General features: G+C 39.4%; 1 protein-coding gene across 3 annotated transcripts in view; it reads left to right on the top strand.

Moving 5' to 3' along the window:
- Window positions 1-24,425, top strand: part of cap1 (CAP, adenylate cyclase-associated protein 1 (yeast)) — a 35,516-nt gene that overhangs the window by 8,176 nt on the left and 2,915 nt on the right. For all 3 annotated transcript variants that reach the window (XM_055656245.1, XM_055656247.1, XM_055656246.1), the window contains exons 3-12: window positions 1,765-1,865; window positions 3,162-3,239; window positions 10,193-10,336; window positions 11,950-12,035; window positions 13,705-13,810; window positions 15,704-15,893; window positions 18,659-18,831; window positions 19,515-19,638; window positions 20,911-20,993; window positions 22,767-22,907. In XM_055656245.1, the coding sequence (XP_055512220.1) occupies window positions 1,765-1,865; window positions 3,162-3,239; window positions 10,193-10,336; window positions 11,950-12,035; window positions 13,705-13,810; window positions 15,704-15,893; window positions 18,659-18,831; window positions 19,515-19,638; window positions 20,911-20,993; window positions 22,767-22,907 (1,226 nt within the window). The remainder of the gene's footprint in view (window positions 1-1,764; window positions 1,866-3,161; window positions 3,240-10,192; window positions 10,337-11,949; window positions 12,036-13,704; window positions 13,811-15,703; window positions 15,894-18,658; window positions 18,832-19,514; window positions 19,639-20,910; window positions 20,994-22,766; window positions 22,908-24,425) is intronic.

Here is a 24,425-nt window from a genome sequence, read left to right as displayed (position 1 = left end):
ATTGTTTGATGTTAAAGGATGAAGTTCTATCCTGCACTTTATTCTGCCATGCAAATGAATTGTCAGTGTTAAGATGTATGGCTGTGTGTTGCTTTGAGTTTGTTGCATGATCTGACTGTGGCTGGATCATTCTAAGGCTAACTGGAGTGTAGTTGCATGGATGCCATTCTATTAATACAGATCTCTTACGGATTGACTGCAATGGTTACTAGTTCAGTTTTGGTTTTGCCAGTGATGCCAATTGACGCCATGCCGTATGGAAAAGCAGGATAGGAAATCAACAGTGGAAAAAAAAGTTGAGAATTTTTGAGGTGAACAGTTCTTTCCATCGTGATAAGTAGCATGCTCCGTTGCGACTAAGGGGAGGGGGAGCAAGGGCAGAGCTGCGGGGTACCGAGGAGACATGAGTGAGGGCCTCATCTATAATGGGGAGAGGGGGACCACTGTTCCCTACCAGGTATGGAACACCTCATCTTGGATGCAGATGCAGTGGAGACAGAGGAATTGGGAGTAGGGGATAGTCTTTGCAAGAAGCAGGTGGGAAGAAATATAGTCAAGATAGTTGTGGGAGTCAGTGGGTTTGTAATACACGTCTGTCGATAGTCTATTTCCTGTGATGGAGACAGTGGGATCAAGGAAGTGGAGGGAGGTGTCGGAGAAGGTCCAAGTAAATCTGAGTGCAGGATGGAAATTGGTGGTGACGTTGAAGTCCATGAGTTCTGCAGGAGGTAACACCGATGTAGTCGTCAATGATGATAGAGTTCTGGCATAGGGCCTGTGTATGCCTGGAACTGGGATTGTTCAACATACCCTACAAAGAGGCCGGCATAGCTGGGGCCCATGCGGGTGCCCATAGTTACGCATTGAACTTGGAGGAAGTGAGGGGAGTCAAAGGAGGTTGTTGCGGGTGAGGACCAGCTCAGCTTGGCGGAGTAGAGTGATAGTGGAGGGAAATTGGGATGGTTCTGAGATCGAGGAAATAACAGGGCTTTAAGGCCTTCTTGGTGGGGGATGGGGTTGTAGAGTGACTGAACATCCATAGTAAAGATGAGGGGGTGGGGTCTCGGAAAGCGGAAGTCATTAAAAAGACGAAGGGCATGTGAGGTGTCTTGGACATAAGAATGATGGCCACAAGGTTTATATATTTAAGAAACAATTAGACAGATACATAGGATGGGCTTAGAGGGATATGGGATAAAAGCAGGCAGGTGGGACTAGTGTAGATGGGGCATGTTGGTCGGTGTGGGTAAGTTGAGCCGAAGGGTCCGTTTCCACGCTGTACGACTATATATTGAGTCAGTTGCAACAAATCTCTGGCAACCAACTGTATGGAATCCATTATTTCCAGCTCGACGCAGTTTATTATAAACCAGTAATATCAACCTATATTATATGCACACCCATCCAGGCGTTTTACAAGAAAAGTTCCTACCATCTTATGGACTGTTGATGAACAGTTCTTGGGTCTCGCCCTAATGTAAACCAGACATTTTGTTGTCCTGAACAAGAATCATAATCCTATATTCTATGATCTTGTGCTCAAACTGCCTCGCATCTAATAACGGAGGCCTAGCTTGCCAGTTATGTACATAAGCCCACGGAAATGAAATGTGGTCAAAAACCACAACCCACTTGGTTCTCTATTCTATAACATATTATGTAACTATCCTCCATTTTGTAACATCTACTTTTGTGCATTATTACTTGTCTACCTACGACAATGCTGCTTTCGTCACCTCTAACAATATTTTTATTTCTTTACAGAGGTTGCTCCCTATGTTGAAGCATTTGATGAGCTCCTTGCTGGGCCAATGGCAACATATTATAAACTAAGCATAGAAATTGGTGGCGATGTTGCAACACACGTGAGTGCTTTGTCTTTACATTATAGGTAGCTATGTCACAATATTCCTGATAATGGGATAATGATGAGGAAGAAGCTCACCCATAGCATCTATTTTCATATTGATTGATTTTGTGTATTGTGTTATTATATAAAGTAAGGAAGGATGAAAAGTGTGGTGGAGTCACCATGATTAGCTTTATTTAAAACATTGTTTTTAAACCTTTTGCTTTGACCCTGTCGTTATAAATAAGCCAATTTGTCAGGAAGTCTGCAGTTCAATTACATTGAAATCCAGAAAAATAATTTCTTGAATTGCTTGATGTCAGGGAGAAGAAAAACCAATGCAACTTGCTTACAATTAAAACATAGGTAATACTTTGCATGTAAAGTAAAACATACTTGCAGTAAAATGCCCACAATACCACTGTGATTGAGTATTGTGGACAATATTTGAATCTATGATGATTTGATTTGCTGTGGTATAAGATATTTATTGGAGCCTGTGGTCTTAAAATTGGTACTGTCATAAAAGCAATGTGGAAAGAATGTCCATGTTACAGAATTTTCCCAACCCCGCTTATCACAATGTACAATTTTATCTCCATTTCAGTCAATGGTATGTCATCAACACTATCCACTAGAAAAATTGATGCTAATTAACGATTCACTTATCGTAAACAATTGCAGTATTGGTGCACTGTACACTTGATTTCCGTTATCTGCTGATTTGCTATCCACAGATCAATCTACCTGTTTCATTGGCCCATGGCCTTATTTTGGAATTTTCAAATATATCTACATAAATGTACATGTTAAGGAAATCTTTAAGAAAACTGCAGATGCTAGAAAAATCAAAGGTAGACAAAAATGCTGGAGAAACTCAGCGGGTGAGGCAGCATCTATGGAGCGAAGGAATAGGTGACGTTTCGGATCGAGACCCTTCTTCAAACTGACGTGGGGGTGGGAAAAAGAAAGGAAGAGGTGAAGACAGTGAGCTATTTGGCCGCACATAAAGTGCCCCTGGTGGATATATAGTTCTAGAATCTGGGGTCATTGATGGGAATGTAAGGTGAGTTGGTCACAATAAAATTAGTGAGTTATGCAATTACTCTGAACTGGCTGTGAGTTGATCGGGCAATTGGCAGAATCTGTTAATTAAGATCAATGAATATTGAATGATTGCTTTTGCATGGAGTTTAGGCAAATTTTAATTGTGAAAATAATGAATCAAAACAGTTCTGTTTGAACCTAAACTCAGGTTTGTGTGGGTGAAATGATTTTGCTATGTATTCAACACGTTTTCTTCTCCAATTAGGCTAACATGGTGAATGAAGCTCTAAAGTTCCAGAGAGGATTTCTGGTAACAGCTTCCCAATGTCAGCAACCTCCAGAGGTAGGTTGTTTTCTATAATAATTGTCAAGTTGCAGTAATTGTATTTTAATTGTTTTTATTACCATTGCATTTGAATTGGTTTTGAATGTGATGTGATGATACTATATGTGTCTGATAGGTAGTCAAATTTTGCTTAGCTGTACTGCACAGATTTCTCTGTGCAATCAACAGGCCATTAGTAAGTGTCAGCTATTGTTCAGTGATGAACGTCTTGCCTGAGCTGGAAGGTTTTGGCTCTGGTTCCAGTTTGTGTTACTTAAGTGTTGCACTTCTTATCGAGTCCACACACAAGATTAGAAGTTGTTCAGCCAGTATCCGTATATGATTAATTCAGCTAATCTTAGCTCTCCTGCCCTCTCCCTTTAGTCAATAGACAATAGATGCAGGAGTAGGCCATTCGGGCCTTCGAGCCAGCACCACAATTCAATGAGATCATGGCTGATCATCCACAATCAGTACCTCGTTCCTGCCTTCTCTCCATATCCCTTAACTCTGCTATCCATAAGAACTCTATCTAACTCTCTCTTGAATGCATTCAGGGAAAATATGACAGTCCCACCATCCCGGGAATTAACCTCGTGAACCTACTCTGCACTCCCTCGATATCAAGAATGTCCTTCCACAAATTTGGAGACCGAAACTGCACACAATACTCCAGATGTGGTCTCACTAGAGCCCTGTACAACTGCAGGACCTCTTTGCTCCTATACTCAACTCTGCTTGTTATGAAGGCCAACATGCCATTTGCTTTCTTCACTGCCTGCTGTACCTGCATTCTTAATTACAGTGACTGATGAACAAGGACCCCCCAGATCTCATTGTTCTTCCCCTTTTCCCAACTTGACACCATTCAGATAATAATCGGCCTTCCTGTTTTTGCCACCAAAGTGGATAACATCACATTTATCCACTTTAAACTGCATCTGCCATGCATCTGCCCACACCCAACCTGTTCAAATCACCCTGCATCCTTCGCACAGTTCACACTGACACCCAGCTTTGTGTCATCTGCAAATTTGCTAATGTTACTTTTAATCCCTTCATCTAAATCTTTAATGTATATTGTAAATAGCTGCAGTCCCAGCACCGAGCCTTGCGATACCTTCAAATTCAAACTCCTTCAAAGTGTTTCCTTTTTGATCCTTATGCAGCTCACTTTTAAATACCACAATTGAATCAGCCTCCACAACTTCCTAAGCGGAAGATTTTGGACCATAATCACTTACTGTATTTTTCCAAATATGAGTCTTCTGCCAATTTCTTCATCCTACATCCTCTGGCTCTTAACAATTATGCCAAACAGGAATAGCTTTTCTCTATTTATAGGTATTTTCAAATCTCTCATCAATATTCTCACAATCTCATCAGCAAACCCATTTTGATAAATCTGTTCTGTGCCACTCCAAAACCTTTACATCTTTCCTAAGGTGTGGTGTCTCAGAGGTTTATCATGAATTACATTTGCACTCTGCTTCTGCTTATAAGGCCCAGAATTCTATATGTGCATTTCACTGTGTTTTCAATCTGTGTTTTCAATGTGTCCTCCAATTTTAGTGAACAATATGCATCACTTTGATCTTGTACCCCTTTTAAAATTGTGTCACTTTGTTTATGTTGATTATCCTTGCTTTTCCTATGAAAATGTAACGCCACATTTTGCAGCATTAAACTTGCATCTGCTACTAGTTTCCAACAGCCTGTTTTGTTGGATTATTTTTATCCTTGCAGTTCACGACATCTCCGAGTTTTGCATCATCTGTAAATCTGGAAAAGCTATCACCACCGGATCCAATCATAATCTTAAAAGTGAATGGAGACTGTATTCACCACCTGCCTTAATAATTGTCTCAAATAATGATGTAGAAATATACAAACTGAGCATATGACTGGTGCATGTACTTTTTGCATATCTTGTAATTCTGCATGATAAACTGGATCACAATATGTTTTTTGGGACAGGACCATGGCTTCTGCCGTGTATTTCCAAGAAAACCCTGATGTCATTTGACATGTGCCTGGTACTAAATTCCAACAGATGCACAACATGAACTGACCTGAATTTTGGGTGTATACCAATTGGTGCCCATAAAATAGTTGGAATTGTATTTCTCTTCAGTAAAGGGAGCTTTTCAAATGTGTAGCACTAATCAAATTTACACATCTAAATTTCTAACCTGCCTGCCCTCAGGCCATTCAGCATACAATTAGTCACTTTGACCATGATGGGTCAATTTGATTCTTGTGCTGTGCTGAATTTGGGAAATCATTGCCAAAATTATAATATTTCTACAATTAACATTTTGGAGAGAGTGTTGCCTGTATTCAGTCCTGATGGAGTTTGCATTTTCTTCCTGTTACTGTGTGTTTTGATTTGGTGTTCCAACCTACCAAAGACTTGCTGGTAGGTTCATTGTTTTACCTACCGTCTAGCAAAGTGGCAACCATTACAGGGAAGCTGACGATTAGGGGAGAGAGAGAGGGAGCAAATTGCCGAGCTCTAGGGAAACGAGGCAACAGAATGGGACTATTGCGATTGCTTTTGGGAGCTGTCATGGACCCAATGTGCTGAGTTGCATCTCTATGTCATCTAAGTAATGATTGTACCTGAGGCCAGGATGTTGAGTGTATTAACCAGTAATGCTGAACAGAGTTAATGGATATCTAGGATCACAGATAAATCAGCATTTAACTGAGGGACTAAAAATCTGTCTGTGGATGCAGAACCACAATATATCATATGTCATCAACTTCATAAAGGCAACAAAGTGTGACTATTGGAAAATGTGAGAAACGAGGAACTACAGGTGCTGGTTTAGACAACATCTCTGGAGAACTTGGATAGGTGACATTCTGGGGCACTATTTAAACCAGCACTTCAATGATTAAGCATTAGCCTGTGTAAGTAAGGATTCATATAGCACAGAAATCGGCCCTTTGGCCCGCAGAGTTTATATCAGGCAGCCATTTATACACATCCCATTTTATGCTCCACATGATCCCTCCCTAAAATCTACCTCAAATACTAAGGGCAAATACCCAATTAATTCATTAACCCAAATGTCTTTGGGATGGGATACACAGGGAAATTAATTATTTGGTTATTGGTAGAATGTACGACTCTCACATTTGGGAGAGGGAGTGGGTAGATAGAAGTCGGATTGCTGGAGCTATGAAACTCCTGAATTGCAGTTATTACTTTTTGATTTTTTTTCTGAAGTGTTTCATTTATTTGGCATGAGGAATCAACAGCAGAAGCGGGGAATCGTTCCTTCTCTCCAGAGATGCTGCCTGTCCCGCTGAGTTATTCCAGCTGTTTGTGTCTTGCTTCAATTTATACTTCATAGGGAATCTGGTAATTGAAGTATTTTGTAGACTATTTTTTTTGTGTTATGGAAATCCTAATGTGCAGTAATGCTGAGATGTTTGGTTGTTTGTCCTCGCATAGGTTTCCACCAGAGACTAATTGAGGTGCCACACAAGATTAAAAATAGCTGCTAATGATGCTCTGCAGTCATAATTGTCTATAAATTGCTTTCTGATGCAGTTAATTTCAAGTCTCCCTTTGTCAACAACTTTCATGTTCTCATTGATAAAGAGCATTAATTTTGCAAGTGCATTATAAAGTATAAGGTTTCCTCAAATGGTTCCTAATGAGTGCTTTAGTGCAAAGTGATTATTTTCACAGTAGAAGTAAATATTTGGACAGAGACGGTGAGACCGAATATTTGCAAAGGTGTTAGCTAGTTTGACAGCAAATTAATGGAAGACTTTAAAATGTGGTATATGTGACCCTGGGCCCACCAGTTAATGATAATGCAAAGAAGTGTCAACAATCAGCGTTGTGGTTTTATTTAAAAACAATTATTCCCAACAACTGATATTAAATATCTCAGTTTAATTTAGGGTGTTGACATCACCTCACCTGGACTATTGTGTATAGTTCTGCAAAGAGTGATATGCTTACATTGGCAACAGTCCAGAAAATGTTTGGCAGATTAATCCCCCAGATGAAGGTGTTGTTTCATGAGGAAAGAATGAGCAAATTGGGTTTGTATTTGTTGGCATTTCATGGAAAGAGAGATCAAGAGAATGTTTTTAATGGGAGAATGTAGAATCGAGATCAGTTTAGAATAAGGGTTCACCCATTATAGACAAATGTATGTTTGGCTTGATGAGGTGGGAGAGAAGAGAGAATGACCAGGGTGGCCCTTGAATAGGTTGGCTTTAATAAACCTGTAGTTCTAATTTGATTGTTTGCAGGAGAGTTTGCAGGAAAATAGTGCAATTACAGTATAATTTTAAAACATTTAAGAAGATTGTGAGGAACTCAAAGCAGAAAGAAAGTACAAAATGCGATCTGATTTTTCTCCACAGTAATTCAAAGTGGCTTCTAGAAGCTCATGAAATGTTGAAAAATCTGTTGCATTTATTACAAACTAGTCTCTATATGGGGGGTTGGGCAAGATGTTTGAAAGCAGAATCAATGAGATTCTTGCAAATGAACACTATTGAGAATAATAATATGGCCCAATGCCAGACATTTATAATCAGATTTATTTGTATTGCTGTACACCTGGCAGTATGAAAGCTCAGAGTTGACATAAATTGTGTTTCACACATTGTAGTATGCATGGTTTGAGTTGCATCGTGCTCCTTTTATCATGGATAATGTATTATCGTTTACTGTGTATTTCTCACAGTACTCACCATGCTATGTTAAAGTCAATATTTGTTGGAACCATTAAAAGGGTATGGAGAGAATTATTTTGCCATTTTTGATGAGAGTATTTCATGTACTGATGCCTGTTTTACCGATTTAGAACTTTTTGTGAAATCGATAACATTAAAAGGGAAGATAACAAATATATTTAGTCGTTAACTGAAAGTTTACAGTAATGATGAAAAGTTACTTGGGTTTTGATGCATTTATGCAGGCAATTCCCTGTATTTAACTTTATCAGATGTTAAACACGTTCATGGGATCTGGTTTGCGGCCCTTGATTAGGCCAAATATTGAGCTCGACTAATCTACTGCAAATAAAATATTTTTTTATGTGCCCTTCACATTTTTCAGGACGTCCCAAAACACAGTCTGGCATGTTTTCCAAACCACAGCAACTCTGACATTTATATCATCCTAGTTTTTTTGTGAAATGTTACTTGATCCCCCCCTTTTCACGGAAAGGTGAGATTGCAACTGACAGCTGCTGACAATCTCAGTACGATAGAGTAAGGGAGCTTCCAACCGCCCCCCACACGGCCCGGTAGTGTATTTCAGGCACCTCAACTTTCTCCATTGGTGGTGGTGGTGGGGAGGAGGGAGGAAAGATTAAAAAATGTCCTGCACTCATCTCCTTAAAACCTTCCCTGCTGACCTTTAAAACTACGTCTAGTCTTTGGCATTGTACCTTGGGAGGCAAAAGGTTCTGACGGTCTACATTATGCAGCTCATAATTTTATATACCGCTATTGGGTTTCCTCTCAGCCTCTGACACTCCAGAAACAACAATCTGTTTTCCAAACTAGTGATTAGTCTGATTTCACAGTGAATGATAGGGTCCTGGAGAATGTTAAAGAACTTTGGGATCTAGGAGTACAGGTACAGAGTTCTCTGAAAGAGGCTCACTGGTAGATAGGATGGGTTTTTTTTTTAAAAAGGCATTTGCCTTTGTCGGTCAAGATATGGAATATAAAAGTTGGGGCATTGTTACAGACCACAAGACATTGGTGAAGCCCCATTTGTAGTAGTGTGTTCATTCACCCTGCTATTGGAATGATGTAATTGAGCTGGCAAGAGTGCAGACAAGAATTGAGGATGTTGCCAGGGCTAGAGGAGCTGAGCTGTAGGGAGAGGTTGGGCTGGATAGGACTCTATTCCTTGGAGTGCAGAGGCTGAGGGGTGATCTTATAGAGATGTATAAAGTCATAGAGGCGCATAGATTTGGTGGATACACATACAGGGTAAGGGAATCTAAAATCAGAGGACATGGGTATATAGTGAGAGCGGCAAGATTTAATTGCAACCTGAGGGGCAACTTTTTCACTGAGGGTGGTGTGTATATGGAATGAGCTTCCAGGGGCGGTAGTTGAGATAGGTACTCTAACAGCATTTACAAGACACATCAGAAAGGTTTAGAGGTACCTGGAACAACTGCGGGCAAATGAAACTTGCTTGGATGAAGAAGTCAAGTTGGACTGAAATTGAAATTGCCTTTATTTGTCATTGTAATTACTGCATACAACAAAATTACTATTGCCACTCCATTGGTGCATAATATACAAACATAAAAACACAGGACACCATTTAAAAACAATGGTATAAAACTAGGTATCATGATAAATAAATAATCAGTGTTGCACATGGTGATAGTAAAGTGCGAGGTGGGTAGCAGCATGGAAGAGTGCAGCATGAATAATGCTCAGTGTTTTTTCATATTGAGTGTGAAGACTGCTTTGGGGAAGAAACTGTCTCCGAGTCTGGAGGTGCGTGTTTTGGCTGACCTGTAACGCCTGCCAGAGGGCAACAGTTCAAATAGGTGGTGTGTGGAGTCTTTGATGATTTTAGTGGCTCTGATGAGGTAGCATGAGGTGACAATGTCCTCCAGAGAGGGCAGTGGGCAGCCAGTGATTCTCTCTGCTGTTTTTACCACTCTCTGGAGTGCCTTCTTGTCTGCAGCAGAGCAGCCTGCATACCATACTGACAAGGCCCTGTTGCTGTGCTGGATGCTATGAATGATGTTATTTTTCCCCTGAAGGTTGAAGTCTCTCCCACTTCCATCCATCTCTGTATCCACCTTTTCCGAGTACTGAAATAAATTAATGTGTTTTGACATTGACATTACACACATTCGGGAAGAGAACATTTTCAGAAACTTTAGTCGTAAACTTTAGACTTTTACATTCTGCAATGTTTACTGCAATTATAGGAATGTTTATTTGCTTTGTCTCTTCAGGCTAAATTGACCGCACTACTGCAGCCACTGTCCAATAAAATTGTGCAGATCCAAGAATTCAGAGAGAAAAATCGTGGAAGCAAGCAGTTTAATCATCTATCAGCAATTAGTGAAAGCATTCCTGGTCTTGGATGGCTGGCAATTGTAAGTATTTTACTGCAAAAAAAACAACCAAACAACTGGAGGAATTGTGCAGCATCAATAGGAGGGAAGGGGAATTGTCAATGCTTTGGGTTGAAATAATTCAACAGGAATGAGAATGAAGAAGAATGTTAGTTGGTATTAAGATGGGGAGGGGTGAGATGGGCCAGTAGATGATAGGTGGGCCAAGGAAGGGTGAGGATTACAGGCAAATGTAGTCAGAAGCAGGAGCGATGGAGTTGGAGACAGAGGCAGGTGGATGATAGGTGGAAGCTGGCTCGAAAGGAAAAAAAGACAAATAGAACCAAATTTGCGTTGGGGGAGGTGTAGTCAGCTGCTGGGAGTGGGATCTGCACTGGTAGCATTTGTGTACCTGTTACAATATGATAAGTATTGTCTCCATAAGTATGTGCTTGTTCATTTAAACATGCAGCATTTCCCAGGGGATAGCGAGTTCCTTAATAAGAACACAGCAAAAACTATGGCATATGTACATTATTTTCTACTGTGTTCTTGTTAAGGAGCTTTTATTTTGTATGTGAACTTTTGGCTTTTTGATTTACTACTCAGTGCTGTGTTGCAAACTGGCACAGCGATTATGTTTAGGAAAGAACTGCAGATGCTGGTTTAAATCGCAGGTAGACACAAATTGCTGGAGTAACTCAGCGGGACAGGCAGCATCTCTGGAGAGAAGGAATGGGTGAAGTTTCGGATCGAGACCGTTCTTCAGACTGATAGTCAGTGCTATCAGTCTGAAGAAGGGTCTCGACTTGAAACGTGTGTACAGCGATTATGTTAGCGGTTGTGGAGTCACTTGCTGGGTAATATATGAGATGGAAGAGATTGCCCAGCCTGAAGAGGAGAATGAGTACAATGAAAACAAATTGTTAACATTGTAGCTGCATTTGGGTATTGTTGGTGCTGAATTTTACCTTCTATTTGTGGTGTTGGATATCTCCAAAAGGAATTGGAATGTGTTCAAGTAATGCAATTGTTGATCTAGTATGGAGCAAACTTAATTCTGTCAGCAGGATACATTTCTTTTGAATAATCAAAAAAAGTATGGTGCAGATTTCCTGATGTTGCCTTTTAGAAACTGCCTCGTAATTGTTGGCATATACATCTGTATAAATATAAATATGTAGAATCTCCCAACACTCGGGTCCTAATGACCCCTAAGAATTTAAAACCTGATGCTTACACTACCGTAAATCAGCAAAGATAAGATTCATGAGGGGAGAGTAACTTTGAAGTGCTTAAACTAGTCAGCATAAATACTGACTCGCAAGAGACTGCAGATGCTGGAATCTGTAGCAACAGACTATTTACTGGAGGAGCTCAGTGGGTCGAGCAGTATCTGGTGGGAAATGGAAGATCAAGATTTTGGGTTGGAATCCTTCATCTGTGACATCTTTGTAACTGGCTCCTGTGAAAATGACAATGTTAATCATGTTTGCTTGGCATTGGTGGCTCCTATGCAAATAAAGGCAGGTTGCAAGTGTTTGAGAAATGTGCATTTGATAAATTCTTTGAAATCTTGATGGCAGAAATAATTTTGACATAAGAATAATAAAATCAGAGGCATTGAAATTAATGAAATTACTTTTTCTTTGTAGACTCCAAAACCTGGCCCTTATGTTAAAGAGATGACAGATGCTGCTATGTTTTACACCAATAGGGTCCTGAAGGAGTACAAAGAAACGTATGAGTACCATTTACATTCTTTTGCATTTAATGGAATCTGTTAATACTTTCATAGTCTCATTTTCTGAAAACTGCATAAAATTTTGCATGTTTTCAACATCCCAATCATATAATTTAGCTGCAAATCTCACAGCTGTACTTAATTTCTGTGCCAAGTATGATTTATAAAAAATTATGCAGACTTGCATGCAGATGTTTTTCAAGTTGATGCTTTCTGTAATTGCAATCAAAAATTGGGATTGGTTTAGTCATAAAATTGGAAAGGTAGGAAATTGTGGAAATATTCAACACGTTAGATAGCATCATTTCTTTCCACAAATTCCACTAGACTTGAATATTTCCAACATTTTCTGTTTTGTTTTAAACATATTTCCAAAATATGCGGTATTTTTCTCCTGTAAATTCCCAATGCATGAAGCATCTTTCCATTTACATCCACCAACTACTTGAGTCTTTGTTGGTGATCAATTTATTCCCAGTGCAGCTCTGAACAACTTCTTGTGAATTGTAATGAATTATCTAATCTTAAAATGTTTCCGTCTCTCTCTGGGATGCCAAAACAATTGTTTCATTTCGTATCACAAATGCTAACCATGAAACTATCAAAATGCTGAGGAAGTAAAAAACAATCTCATTCAATAATGACTTTCTCGGACAAAAATCTATCATCTTTGCCCTGGGCTTTGTGTGACTTGAGGCACAGTGACTGGCCTCTGAAATGACCTTGTAACCCAAATAGTTCAGAGACCAATTCGGGCATTAGCTTACTTGGTAACTTTGCCTCTGATGTCCCCATCCTGTGAATAAATACAACTGGAGAGCCAGATTTTTGTTTTAACCTTTTACATTGATCTTGAAATCAAAATGGCAGCAACGTTGTAATCTCGCCTTACAACTATTTTTTCTTTTTTTTAAATATCATTCGATTCTTGATTATCTAAAATTGTCTGTAATTCCTGCTTGTTTGTGCAAGTTGATTGTCTTTTTAGGATAAATTAAGTTTAAACGTTCTAGTCTGTTCCTCCATTTAACAAGATCATGGATGATCTGTAATAAATGTCCATGTTGCCTCTACCCAATTTATGTATACAAACCATTTTAAATTGTCTCACAAATAACAATTACCATGCTTTCAGCCTGCTGTGCAAACAGACTACTCCACACTTGCTTCTGAAAATTACACCTCTGAAGTTAGAGTAAAAGTGAGGCAACACTAGAAGAGGGGGAAGAGGGAGTTTGAGTGAGCTGCCGTGATGAAAGACACATTTTTCACTAAATTACGAAGAGAAGGTAGGGTACATCGGTAACAAAAGTAGACGTTAAAGTTCATTCTGTTCATATTCTTCCCACCTAACAACTGCAACTCCAAAGCTCTGACTTTTTTTCCCTCACCATAAGCAACAGCTCCAGAGGAAGCCAGCATTGATCTGGAGATAGCGATAGATACAGCATGATAGTTATGGGAAGATCTGATGGCTTCCATTTCAGGTCTTGGTGCCTTTTACCTTTGCCATAAACCCTTTTTTGACTTAAGCTCCCCTTGTTTCTTGCTACCCTGACATATTTTGTGAGAAATGTAATAAATCTCATACAGAGGTACACAAAAAGAAAGAGGTGCACAGAAAGCAGTGATACTTAGACTAATGAACATCATCTTAACATTTCAGTAACAAGAAGCATGTGGAGTGGGTCAAGGCCTACATAAGTTTCTGGTCTGGACTTCAGGCCTACATCAAAGCAAACCACACCACGGGGGTTTCGTGGAACAAAGCTGTGAGTGATTTTTTTTTTTTTTTAATATTCTGTTTTTAATTGTTTTGTTCATTAGATTGTGTCTTTACTATATGGAGTTGTACATTCCAGGATGATGCAGGTCATTGATATCGGCTCCTGTTACAGTTGTGCCAGTGTCTGCGAATATTGCAGTGCTGAATGTAGTCTTTGCTAACCAATGATTTATACTTGCCATTTTGAAGGTAATGGAAGCTTGGGTGAAATGGGAGCTGGCCATTCCCCGGGGATATATTCTCTCCCTCCAGACATGACAGCATTGGAAAGTACAATAAATTGCATAAATATTATTAATTGGAATAAGATTATTTATAAATCTGTAATACTTTGAATTCAACTTGAAGAATATGGGAGTTACTATTTTCTCAACAAAGATTCAACGTAAACTATGCACAAATTGCCATTTGTAGAAGAGGTATGATGTATGAAATAAGCTACCCGAGGTTGAAATTGGTGAGATGTAAAAAAAATGTAACTCCAGGATCCATTTCTAAGTTACTCCAGATGTATGTGTCTACCTTTCAATTCTTTCTTAATAGGGTCCTGTGAGGAGCAAAAAATATAAATATTTAATAATGATAAATAGAAAACAATGGGGAAAGAATAATTGTTACTAGATTTTTTTTTTTCTTCCAACAGATGGTCTGGCTCTAACATAATTTTCTCAATTGCCTATTTCCAAGACATGCATTTGTGTAGAGTAGTTTATTAATCACAGAAACAAACACAGATTCAATTGTTTTCATTGTGCCCAGGATTTCATTGGAAGTGCCTTTTAATCAGCTTTAGTTTTCTTTACTCATATCAGTATGCAATGATGTATAATTTTAACAATTGCACAATAAAAATTACCATTAACTATGCTCGACCTCTGTATTTTGCAAATGTCCAGCTCAATCCTCATTTTCATCCAACTTCCAATGAACTTTAAATGGGCCAAATAAACTAATAGATGGGATGGATATTGAGGTTGGATTTGAACAGGAAATAATGAGGGTAGCTGGGAATTTTGTTGTGAGGTACAATGATGAATAAGGAAAACTCATTTCCATTGTGTATTATTGATAAGGGGGTATAAATTCAAATTGGCGAATGTAGTGAAAATGTGAGCATTAAACTTAATTGATCAGCAGTTATCTTCCTTTGACGTCCCACCCACTCCAGTACCACCATTAATCCCAAATTGTGAAATTTAAGGGTGATAGAATATTTATTTAGAGGGTTTTGAGGCAAATTTTGTCCAGGAGTCTGAATTTTGTCTGAATTTGAAAGGTTAAAGGTTTTTGTGGCGGTGGTGCAGCAGCCTTGCAGCTGCAGGGACCAGCGTTTAATCCCGACCTAGGGTGCTGTCCATATACAATTTGTGTATTCACTCCTTGTGTGATTGGGTTTTCTCCCACGTCCCAACGATTAATTTGCTACTGTAAATGATCCCTTATTATTGATTAATGGAAACATTTCAAAGGCGAGTTAATGGGATAGAATTACAGATTTGTACAGCGTGGAAACAGCCCCCTTCGGCCCATGCCGACCAAAAAGCCTCATCTAAGATGGTCCCATTTTCTCGAGTTTGGCCCAAAGGATAAAACTTTCTTATCCTTGATAGAGAATAAATTGAAAGATTTCAAGGAAATAAGACAATGGGGAATGGGATTTGCTCACCAGGGGAACGTGCAAAGAAAGACCTGATGGGTCAAAAGGGCTCTTTTAATTTGTTACAAATATGATTAAAAAATCTATTTAGAAGACTCTTTATTATCAAGTGCAAGAAATTGTTGGATTTGATATGGTGACATTTCTAAATCTTATCTCAGCAGTTTTATCTTGACATATGGTATGGAAAAGTATATCTCTGTCTCGTTTTCATCTTCTCAGGGTAAGATAGCAACTGTCTCTGCTGGTTCTGCTCCACCGTCTGGAGGAGCTCCTGTTCCCCCACCTCCTGGACCACCCCCACCTCCTGGACCACCACCTGCACGTGCTTCTGTGGTTTCTACAGACGACACAGAGATTTCACGAACGGCTCTGTTTGCTGACCTTAATAAGGGAACTGATGTTACTAGTAGTAAGTAATGTACAGCGAGTTTGTTGTTGGTACTTAATTCTAAAAGCAAAACAAGCGAAAATATCTACCGATATTTCTGAACTCTTCGACAGTTGGATCCGAAAAAGGAAAGATTGTCCAAAGCATATCCCTTTTTGAGGCTAGGGTGGATAGAAAGGAGAATTTATCTTGAACAAAACTTTTAGTAAAGAGCGTAAGAAGGAACTGTAGATGTTGGTTTACACCGAAGATAGACACAAAATGCTGGAGTAGCTCAGCAGGTCAGACACAATGCTGGACTTAACTGAGTTACTGCAGCAGCATTTTGTATCGATCTTGTTGGTAAAGATATGGTTACTTCCTTGGGGGGGAAATGCAGTATCCATTATCTTTATGGGAAGTCTAATGAACAGTAACTAGGTATCTAAGTGACTATTTGGATTAAATAAAAGTTTAAATGTCCTCATCTTCTTCCACTTCATTCTCTGCTACACCCTTCCCTACATAAATTGTGGGTGCAGTTTGCAAAATCCCAATCATTTTAATTTATTAAAACTGACAATTTTAGCATTAAAATTTATTTCTTTATTCACAAATCTAATGAGCTAACAATCCAAGATTGTGTTCTCTACACCAAACCAGGGAGTTTGTACTTTTGAGAAATTAACATTTGTTTTAAAATAATGTTAACGAAATTGAATTCAGTTCATATTAGTGGTCAATAGCTGGCTGATATGCTAACAGGAATTTAATGAGAAAGTGGTTGATCCTGACAACTCTCATAGAAGTGCATTTCAAATGGGAGCTCTTGTTTGATCCTTTAAAAATAATTCAAGTGGGAGGAATCGCACAGTTGACTTTGTAAAGGGCTTGTCAGTAAACGGCAAACAGTTATGACGCCGAACGGACAAGGAGCCAAAATGATAAATAGATAACCCCAACCCCGAATGGACATGAAGTTCCGAATGGACATGTCAGCTTGGCGTCATAGCTGTTCGACGTCATGTCCTTTCGGCATATTGGCTTCGGCTTCTCGTCCTTCGGCAAAAATGAATTCGGCGTCCTGTCCGCACACACAAGCACACGGCATTGGGAGTAATTAGCAATTGCCATCCTTGAGTGGTAATTAATTACTAGGAGTAATTAGCGATTACCCTATTCTCTTTACGCTTCTTCGTTTTATTTATTTTTATTTTTATATATTTTATTTATTAGAAGTAATGTACATTACAACTATATAAGCCAAGGGTAACATAATACAATTCCTGTACCACTTCTTATTTTAAACCTTAAAAAGAAGGAAAGTAGAGAGAGTTAGATAGGATAGTAAGTGCGTGAGAGTGATCAAGAGAGACCTGTAGAAACGTAAAACCTGAAAAAGAGACTTAAAAAAAGGATCAAGGAGAAAACCCCCCAAAAAAACCAAGAAACAAAAAAGAAAGAAAAGATATAAGAAAGTAAAATAAGATAAAAGGGATATACCTACTTCTTACCTTTACACACCCCTCACCAGGTCCTCAAACCATTTATTTTCAAAATTGTGTTGCACCCTATACTTGTAATAAGTCGATAAATGGACACCAAATCTTTTGGAAATGGTCTGCTTTGTCTGCTAGGAGGAATCTCATGTCTTCCAGGTGTAACATTTCGGACATATTTGAAATCCACATTTTTATCGTAGTCTTCCTCGTTTTCTGTCTGCACTTTTTTTTCCTCATCTTTGTCCAATCAATTTGCCAATCAAGCTTCCTACTCCCTCATCCTCACCTATATGTGCCTATAACTTGCCAGACTTTATCCTGACCCCACCTTCTAGCTTTTCCCCCACCCCCCCCCCCAACTGTCTGAAGAAGGGTCCTGATGTGAAGCATTGCCTGTCCGTGTTCCCTGAAGATGCTGGCTGACCCACTGACTTACTCTAGTGCATTATGCCTTTTCTTGTAATTGGCACCTGCAGTTCCTTGTATCTGCATGCTAAACTAAGGTTGTCCTAAAGGGCATGTCCCACTTTCACGACCTCTGCCGAGTTTGCCCTTGACTAGTACTCGCAGCATGGTCGTCACAAGGTCGTAGGTAGGTCGTGATGCTAGTCGTAGGCACTGTGGCATCAAGTAGGTCGGGGTGTTTTTCTAACATGATGAAAAATGTCCACGGGTAAAAAAGGTCATGAATTGAGTCGTGAAAGTGGGACTGGCACTTAACTGAATTAGTCATTGAATGGAGATTCTGAATCATACCGATGATTCTTCAATTCTGCAATCGCTGGACACTGTCCTCTAATGATGAGAAGAAAATGAACTTCATTTACGATGTCCTCCCTTCTCTCGCGATGCCTGAGATCCCATCTACATCGACTCGTTTCCTTTATATTCAGCTATTCGAATAACAGGCCATTATCAATTTTTAGCAGTCTTCACTTCCACCTCTTCTATGACATCTGGCAGTGTCTTCCTTGGTCAAGGATGATATCCTGAGTACTTATTTACTATCTCAACCATCCCCAAATGGTCCCTAATCTGGCCCTCTCCTCTTCTAAATACCTGTTTATCAGTCTGCTGCATTAAACAGGTGATGAACTAAAATGTTCCAGAAAAGCACAACTTGATTCTGCTGTAAACAGTCATAGATTTATACAACATGGAAACTGACATTATGGCCCCACTCTTCCAAGTTGTCATTCTGAGCTGGTTCAATTTACCTGGGTTTGGCCCATATCACTCTAAAACTTACCATATACCTGTCCAAATGTCGTTTAAGTATTCTAATTATAAATTCTGTTAACTCAGGGCTGAAGCATGTACCGGATAGCAATAAAACCCACAAAAATCCTGCATTAAAAACTTCAGCTGGACCTTTTGCTTCTGGTCCAAAGCCATTCAAAACGCCTACTCCAACAGTGAAGCCAGCAGCCAAACAAGAACCACCCGTGCTGAAACTTGAAGGCAAGAAATGGGTAGTGGTGAGTCACAAAGTTTATTCAGTATCCTGGAAATGAAGCATTAGAATAGCGAGAGGTTTTATGATTGTGCTTGGGGGAAGTGGGTGGTGTGGAAGAGCTGATGTGAAAGAGTCGAGAGATTTTACATTCTGGCTGATTTGTATTTGAGGATTGTGGGAGTAGAAGGGGGGGGTGGGGGGTCTGGGGTGTGATAGTTGCCCAGTGCAGGATAAAGTGAGTAGGAACAGTTTTATGTGGAAAAGTTGTCCAGTCTCTGTGTCTGATCATCTAGTAACTCAACAACTGGAGGTTTGCCTGTGGAAGGATGGGACTAAAATTTGAATTAGCCATGGGGAAAATGGACACATTTCAACAATGGCTATTTCACTGAGCAACCCTGGGGTGACTGACAATGTGGAACTTCCCCCTCACTGAGGAGCGATTAGGCTTGAACTGAAAATAAGTCGGGCAATCATTGTTGCACATCAACATTTTTTTGGGAGCTTGTAATCTGGAGTTCTGCGTCTACAGATATATCCTCTGGATAGAATGTCATATTTTTACAATTGAGAAGCGTCTTTGTGCAACACTGAATTATTAGCCAGCGATTATGCATGAATTGAATAACTAAGTTTTCTCTTTACCGCATGAACTGTATTTCCACCTTATTTGTGAAATGGTTTAACATTGTGCTCTGCTTCTAGGAACACCAAATGAATGCGAGTAACCTGGTTATTCAGGACACTGTATTGAAGCAGGTTGTATATGTCTATAAATGTACGCAATCTACTCTTACCATCAAAGGGAAGATCAACTCCATCACCATCGGTAAGTGGAAATGTGCAAGGATGGAATCTTCAAACTACTTTTTAAGAGCCTGAGACACATTTTACCACCAAACTAATCAATGAAAATAAATGTAATAATCTGCTTTGCTTTCATCAAGTGAGCCAATTAATAGACCTGTATGACAATGTGATTTTCCTCCCATGTTGGTCCCTATCACAAACTCTGCTTTGTAGCCAACAACTGCACCCTTTCCTTTGAAACTGAAGCTGAGCTAGGCACTCTGGTGCCATATTTGGCACTCGAAGGGCCGAATGGCCTACTCCTGCACCTAATTTCTATGTTTCTATATTTGAGCCTGAGTTAACCATTCATTTCCATTCTACATGACTTTGCCCTCTCACCTTATCTCTTGTTGAAACTAATATTTTGCTTGATTGGCTCCCAATTAAATATCAAATAGATGTTACAATTCTTTTTTTTTCCCAAGAGTTTGGTTTTCTATCTTTTTCATGCCTTATTAGCTTCCTGTGCTCCTAGACTTTTGTAATACATGTTTTTTGCTTTATTTGCAACTTTCTAGTATAATATAAAACATTTGCATATTTATGTAAAAATGCATTTTACTGTATTCTTCATGTTTAGTTTAGAGATGTAGCATGGAAACAGACCCTTCGGCCCACCGAGTCCGCATCGACCAGTGATCCCCCCGCACATTAGTACTGCCCTACACACTGGGGACAATTTTTACATTTATACCAAGCCAATTAACCTACAAACCTGTACCTCTTTGAAGTATGGGAGGAAACTGAAGATCTCAGAGAAAACCCACGCAGGTCACGTGGAGAACGTACAGACAAACACCAGTAGTCAAGATCGAACCCGGCTCTTTGGCGCTGTAGCTCTACCGCTACACCACAGTGCCGCCCTGGTCAAATATGATACCAGTTCATTTTATACATAAGTTTACATCAACAATGTTGGGCTACATTAGTGATTGAAAATCTCCCTGCACATCTGCATACTTATTCAGTGAACAACTGAGCTACTCAAGTAAAATTATGAAGCCTGCTGAATTACCTGACATTCTTCAGTATATCATTAGAGTTGCGACCATGCACCTTAACATACATTGCTTGAATGTGTCCAACCATGTAATCACAGAAGATTATGCAAAAATGCTTTTGCCTCTATACGTGTAAGCCTCTACACTGTACATAGAAGACTTCCTGAATGCAAATGAGAGTGAATGTTCTTAATATTTATAATTAGCTTTGTATAGCCTGATGAATATCCTTTCTTTTTGTTTTGCAGATAACTGTAAAAAGATGGGTCTTGTTTTTGAACATGTTGTTGGAACTGTGGAGGTCATTAATTCTAAAGATGTGAAAATTCAGGTAATTGAAACGACATAGCTACTGTACCCATATCTATTTGGAAGAATTTGATGTTAGATGTGAACTGGTTGGAGGTGAAAATCAATTCATTTAATTTTTTTCACTGATATTTATATACACCCTCCAACACATAGAAACATAGAAAATAGGTGCAGGAGGAGACCATTCGGCCCTTCGAGCCAGCACCGCCTGCCTTCTCCCCATATCCTTTGACTCCACTAGCCCCTAGAGCTCTATTTAACTCTCTCTTAAATCCATCCAGTGATTTGGCTTCCCCTGCCCTCTGTGGCAGGGAATTCCATAAATTCACAACTCTCTGGGAGAAAAAGGTTTTTCTCACCTCAGTCTTAAATGACATCCCCTTTATTACATAGAAACATAGAAAATAGGTGCAGGAGTAGGCCATTCGGCCCTTCGAGCCTGCACCGCCATTCGACATGATCATGGCTGATCATCCAACTCAGTATCCCATCCCTGCCTTCTCTCCATACCCCCTGATCCCTTTAGCCACAAGGGCCACATCTAACTCCCTCTTAAATATAGCCAATGAACTGGCCTCAACTTCCTTCTGTGGCAGAGGATTCCACAGATGCACCACTCTCTAAGACTGTGGCCTCTGGTTCTGGACTCGCCCAACATAGGGAACATTTTTCCTGCATCTAGCTTGTCCAGTTCATTTACAATTTTATATTTCTATAAGATCCCCCTCCCCCTCATCCTTCTAAACTCCAGTGAATATAAGCCTAGTCTTTTCAATCTTTCCTCATGTGACAGTCCCACCATTCCAGGGATCAATCTCTTCCCAGGGATCAACACATGTCATTAAAATGATGTTAGTACTCACAAATATATTGGTGGCAGTCAACTTCAGCTTTCCACAACTCCTTTGATCCATGTTTTTGAAATGACTGTCTTGCATCGGTACTAGAGGGGCATGTCACAGGGAGTGTCTAGTTTATAGCTTTAAGTTCTCATCAATTTATAGCCATCTCTGACAGCAGTCAACTAAGGAGCAAACATCACTTATTGCGGATTGCAGGTTTCTGTTTAACTGGATATGCAAACTCTAAAATTCTATTGTCAATATAATCAAAATCTGGGTCATTGATTTATTATTAAAAGTAAAGAATGTTATGAAAGATAAATGTTGCTTGGCAATGCAAAGAGGACCAACTGCCATCATGAGAAAATAATGTATTTATGTTAGTCTTCAGATTTAGCTTTTATCTCCAATTTTGTCTCTGCTGCATGCCCAAAGATGAAAGATAGTGACTTCCTACATATGCAGTTTAAAGCTTATGTAGTTATAACTAAATATGATCCAATATCGTCTCGAAGTTCCTTTCATTAGTGGGTCACATCCGCAATAGTTACACAATGTGATGATAGCATGCACGTATAGCATCAAATATTTGCAGGTAGCAGTGATCCAATCACAGAATCATTTTACCTGCAAACATCCAGGGTAAAAATTAAAGTGGGAATTTTGTTTTGCTGATTTTTGAATTGAATATATCAGTTTGCAAAATGTTCAGGTCTGAAGGTCTTATTTTCATCGTTAATAAAGGAAAACTTCAATTTTCTATTGAATAAAGTAGATGCACAACCAAACTCACCAACCTTTTTTTACACCGCAGAAGCTTTTGTAGCTAATTTAGTTGTCTTCAGTTTTACATTTTCAAATATGCCACCTTTCTTGATTGTTTCTCATTGGTACGTTGCAGTCTGTGCAAAACCCATGTTCAATGTGGTTCTGTAATTTTTCTTCTGTAGGTTTTGGGTAATGTGCCAACTATCTCCGTTAATAAGACCGATGGCTGCCATATCTACCTTAGTAAGGATTCTCTCGCTTGTGAGATTGTCAGTGCCAAGTCCTCTGAGATGAACATATTGATTCCTGACAAGGATGACTTTGTAAGTACAATTCACTCAAGTCTTTTTTTTTTTTAAATGTTAATGTGAGTGACTCAGTATCCCATAGAACACAATGAGCAAAGGTTTATTGCTTTCAAGTTTATCTTTCTTTCCTCGTCCCTCTAATGCATTGCAAATGTGATATATTAAGAAAGCCAGTTTGGAATAATACTCTTTTTTATTTGACCACATTGCTACAATGGGGAAGGAGCCTGCATGTCAAAATGTAATCCATGTTCATTGATTTGTGTTTCCTTGCTGATAGTTAATTCTTTTGGACATTTCAGATTAATACGTTTTGACTCTTATTAGGCCAGAAACACTTCTATTTCAGTAGGCCCTCAAGATTTAAAGGTGAACCAGTCAATTTCACCTCATCGTCCACAGACCATTTGATGTTGAATATTAACAAGGACAAAACGTGCAGCATAATTGCCTAAATTGATCTGCTTGTGAAATGCCAAAGATTACGACTTCTGCTTACTATAACTGATATTGTCATATTGTACAGCTAGATGCAATTGTTGTAATTGAATGTCTTTATTAAATTTTCAGTACATTTTATTGATTTAGTCAGGAACTTGAAAGTAGTTCTGCACGTGACGTCATGAAGAACAACAAATGAGATGAGGGGGGCAAGGTTGGAAAGTAGGTTTAGAGTTGAATGGTTTTTAAAAATAAATTGAGTGAAGAGAGGGAACAGTACTGTCATTAGTCTTGAACTGAATCTAATATATGCTACAAGTAATTATGCTGAAACAAAAATTGGGGTAAATGAAACTCTTAGATGTGATAGCATAAGCGGGCAATAGTATGGATTTATCATAGTGAGGTTTGAAAGAAATGGAGTTGAGGGAAATAATAGAATTTATGCTGCCACCATAATCTATGGAGAGGTCTTTGGAGCAGGTCCATAGAGAGACTTTGAAGAAGCAATTTATTCATAGTCCTGCAGCGTGGAAACAGGCCATTTTGGTCCATCGCATCCAGGGTGACCAAGATGCCTTTCTATGCTAATTCCATTGACCTCTGTTTGGCCCATGTCCCTCTAAATCTTTCCTATCCACGTGATGGTCCAGATGTCTTTTACATGTTGTAATTGCACTTGTCTCTGCCACCTTATCTGCCAGATTGGTCCTTGTACCCGTCACACTCTCTGTGTGGAAAAACCTGTCCCTCAGATCCCCTTTAAACCTTTCCCCTCTCACCTCATAAGCGTGCCTTCCAATTTTAGATTTCCGTACCCTGCATAAAAGACTTTGATAATCAAGCCTTTCCATGCCCTTCATAACTTTATAATCCTCTAGAAAGTCATCCCTCAAACTTTTTCACTCTGGGCAAACAGTCCCAGTCTATAATTCAAGCCCTCCAGTCCAGGCAGCACTTCTCTGATTTTTTTTTTTTTTTCTGCTTCTCCTGTTTTAAACACATCACATTTAAGGGCAGCACAGTTGCGCAGCGGTAGTGTTGCTGCCTTGCAGCGCCAGAGATCCGGGTTCGATCCCGACTACGGGTGCT

Source organism: Leucoraja erinacea, chromosome 26 (assembly GCF_028641065.1).
Source record: "Leucoraja erinacea ecotype New England chromosome 26, Leri_hhj_1, whole genome shotgun sequence".
NCBI classification, from domain to species: Eukaryota; Metazoa; Chordata; class Chondrichthyes; order Rajiformes; family Rajidae; genus Leucoraja; species Leucoraja erinaceus.
Note: the sequence above shows the minus strand (reverse complement) of the source record. Positions and strands in the feature narration are given on the sequence as shown.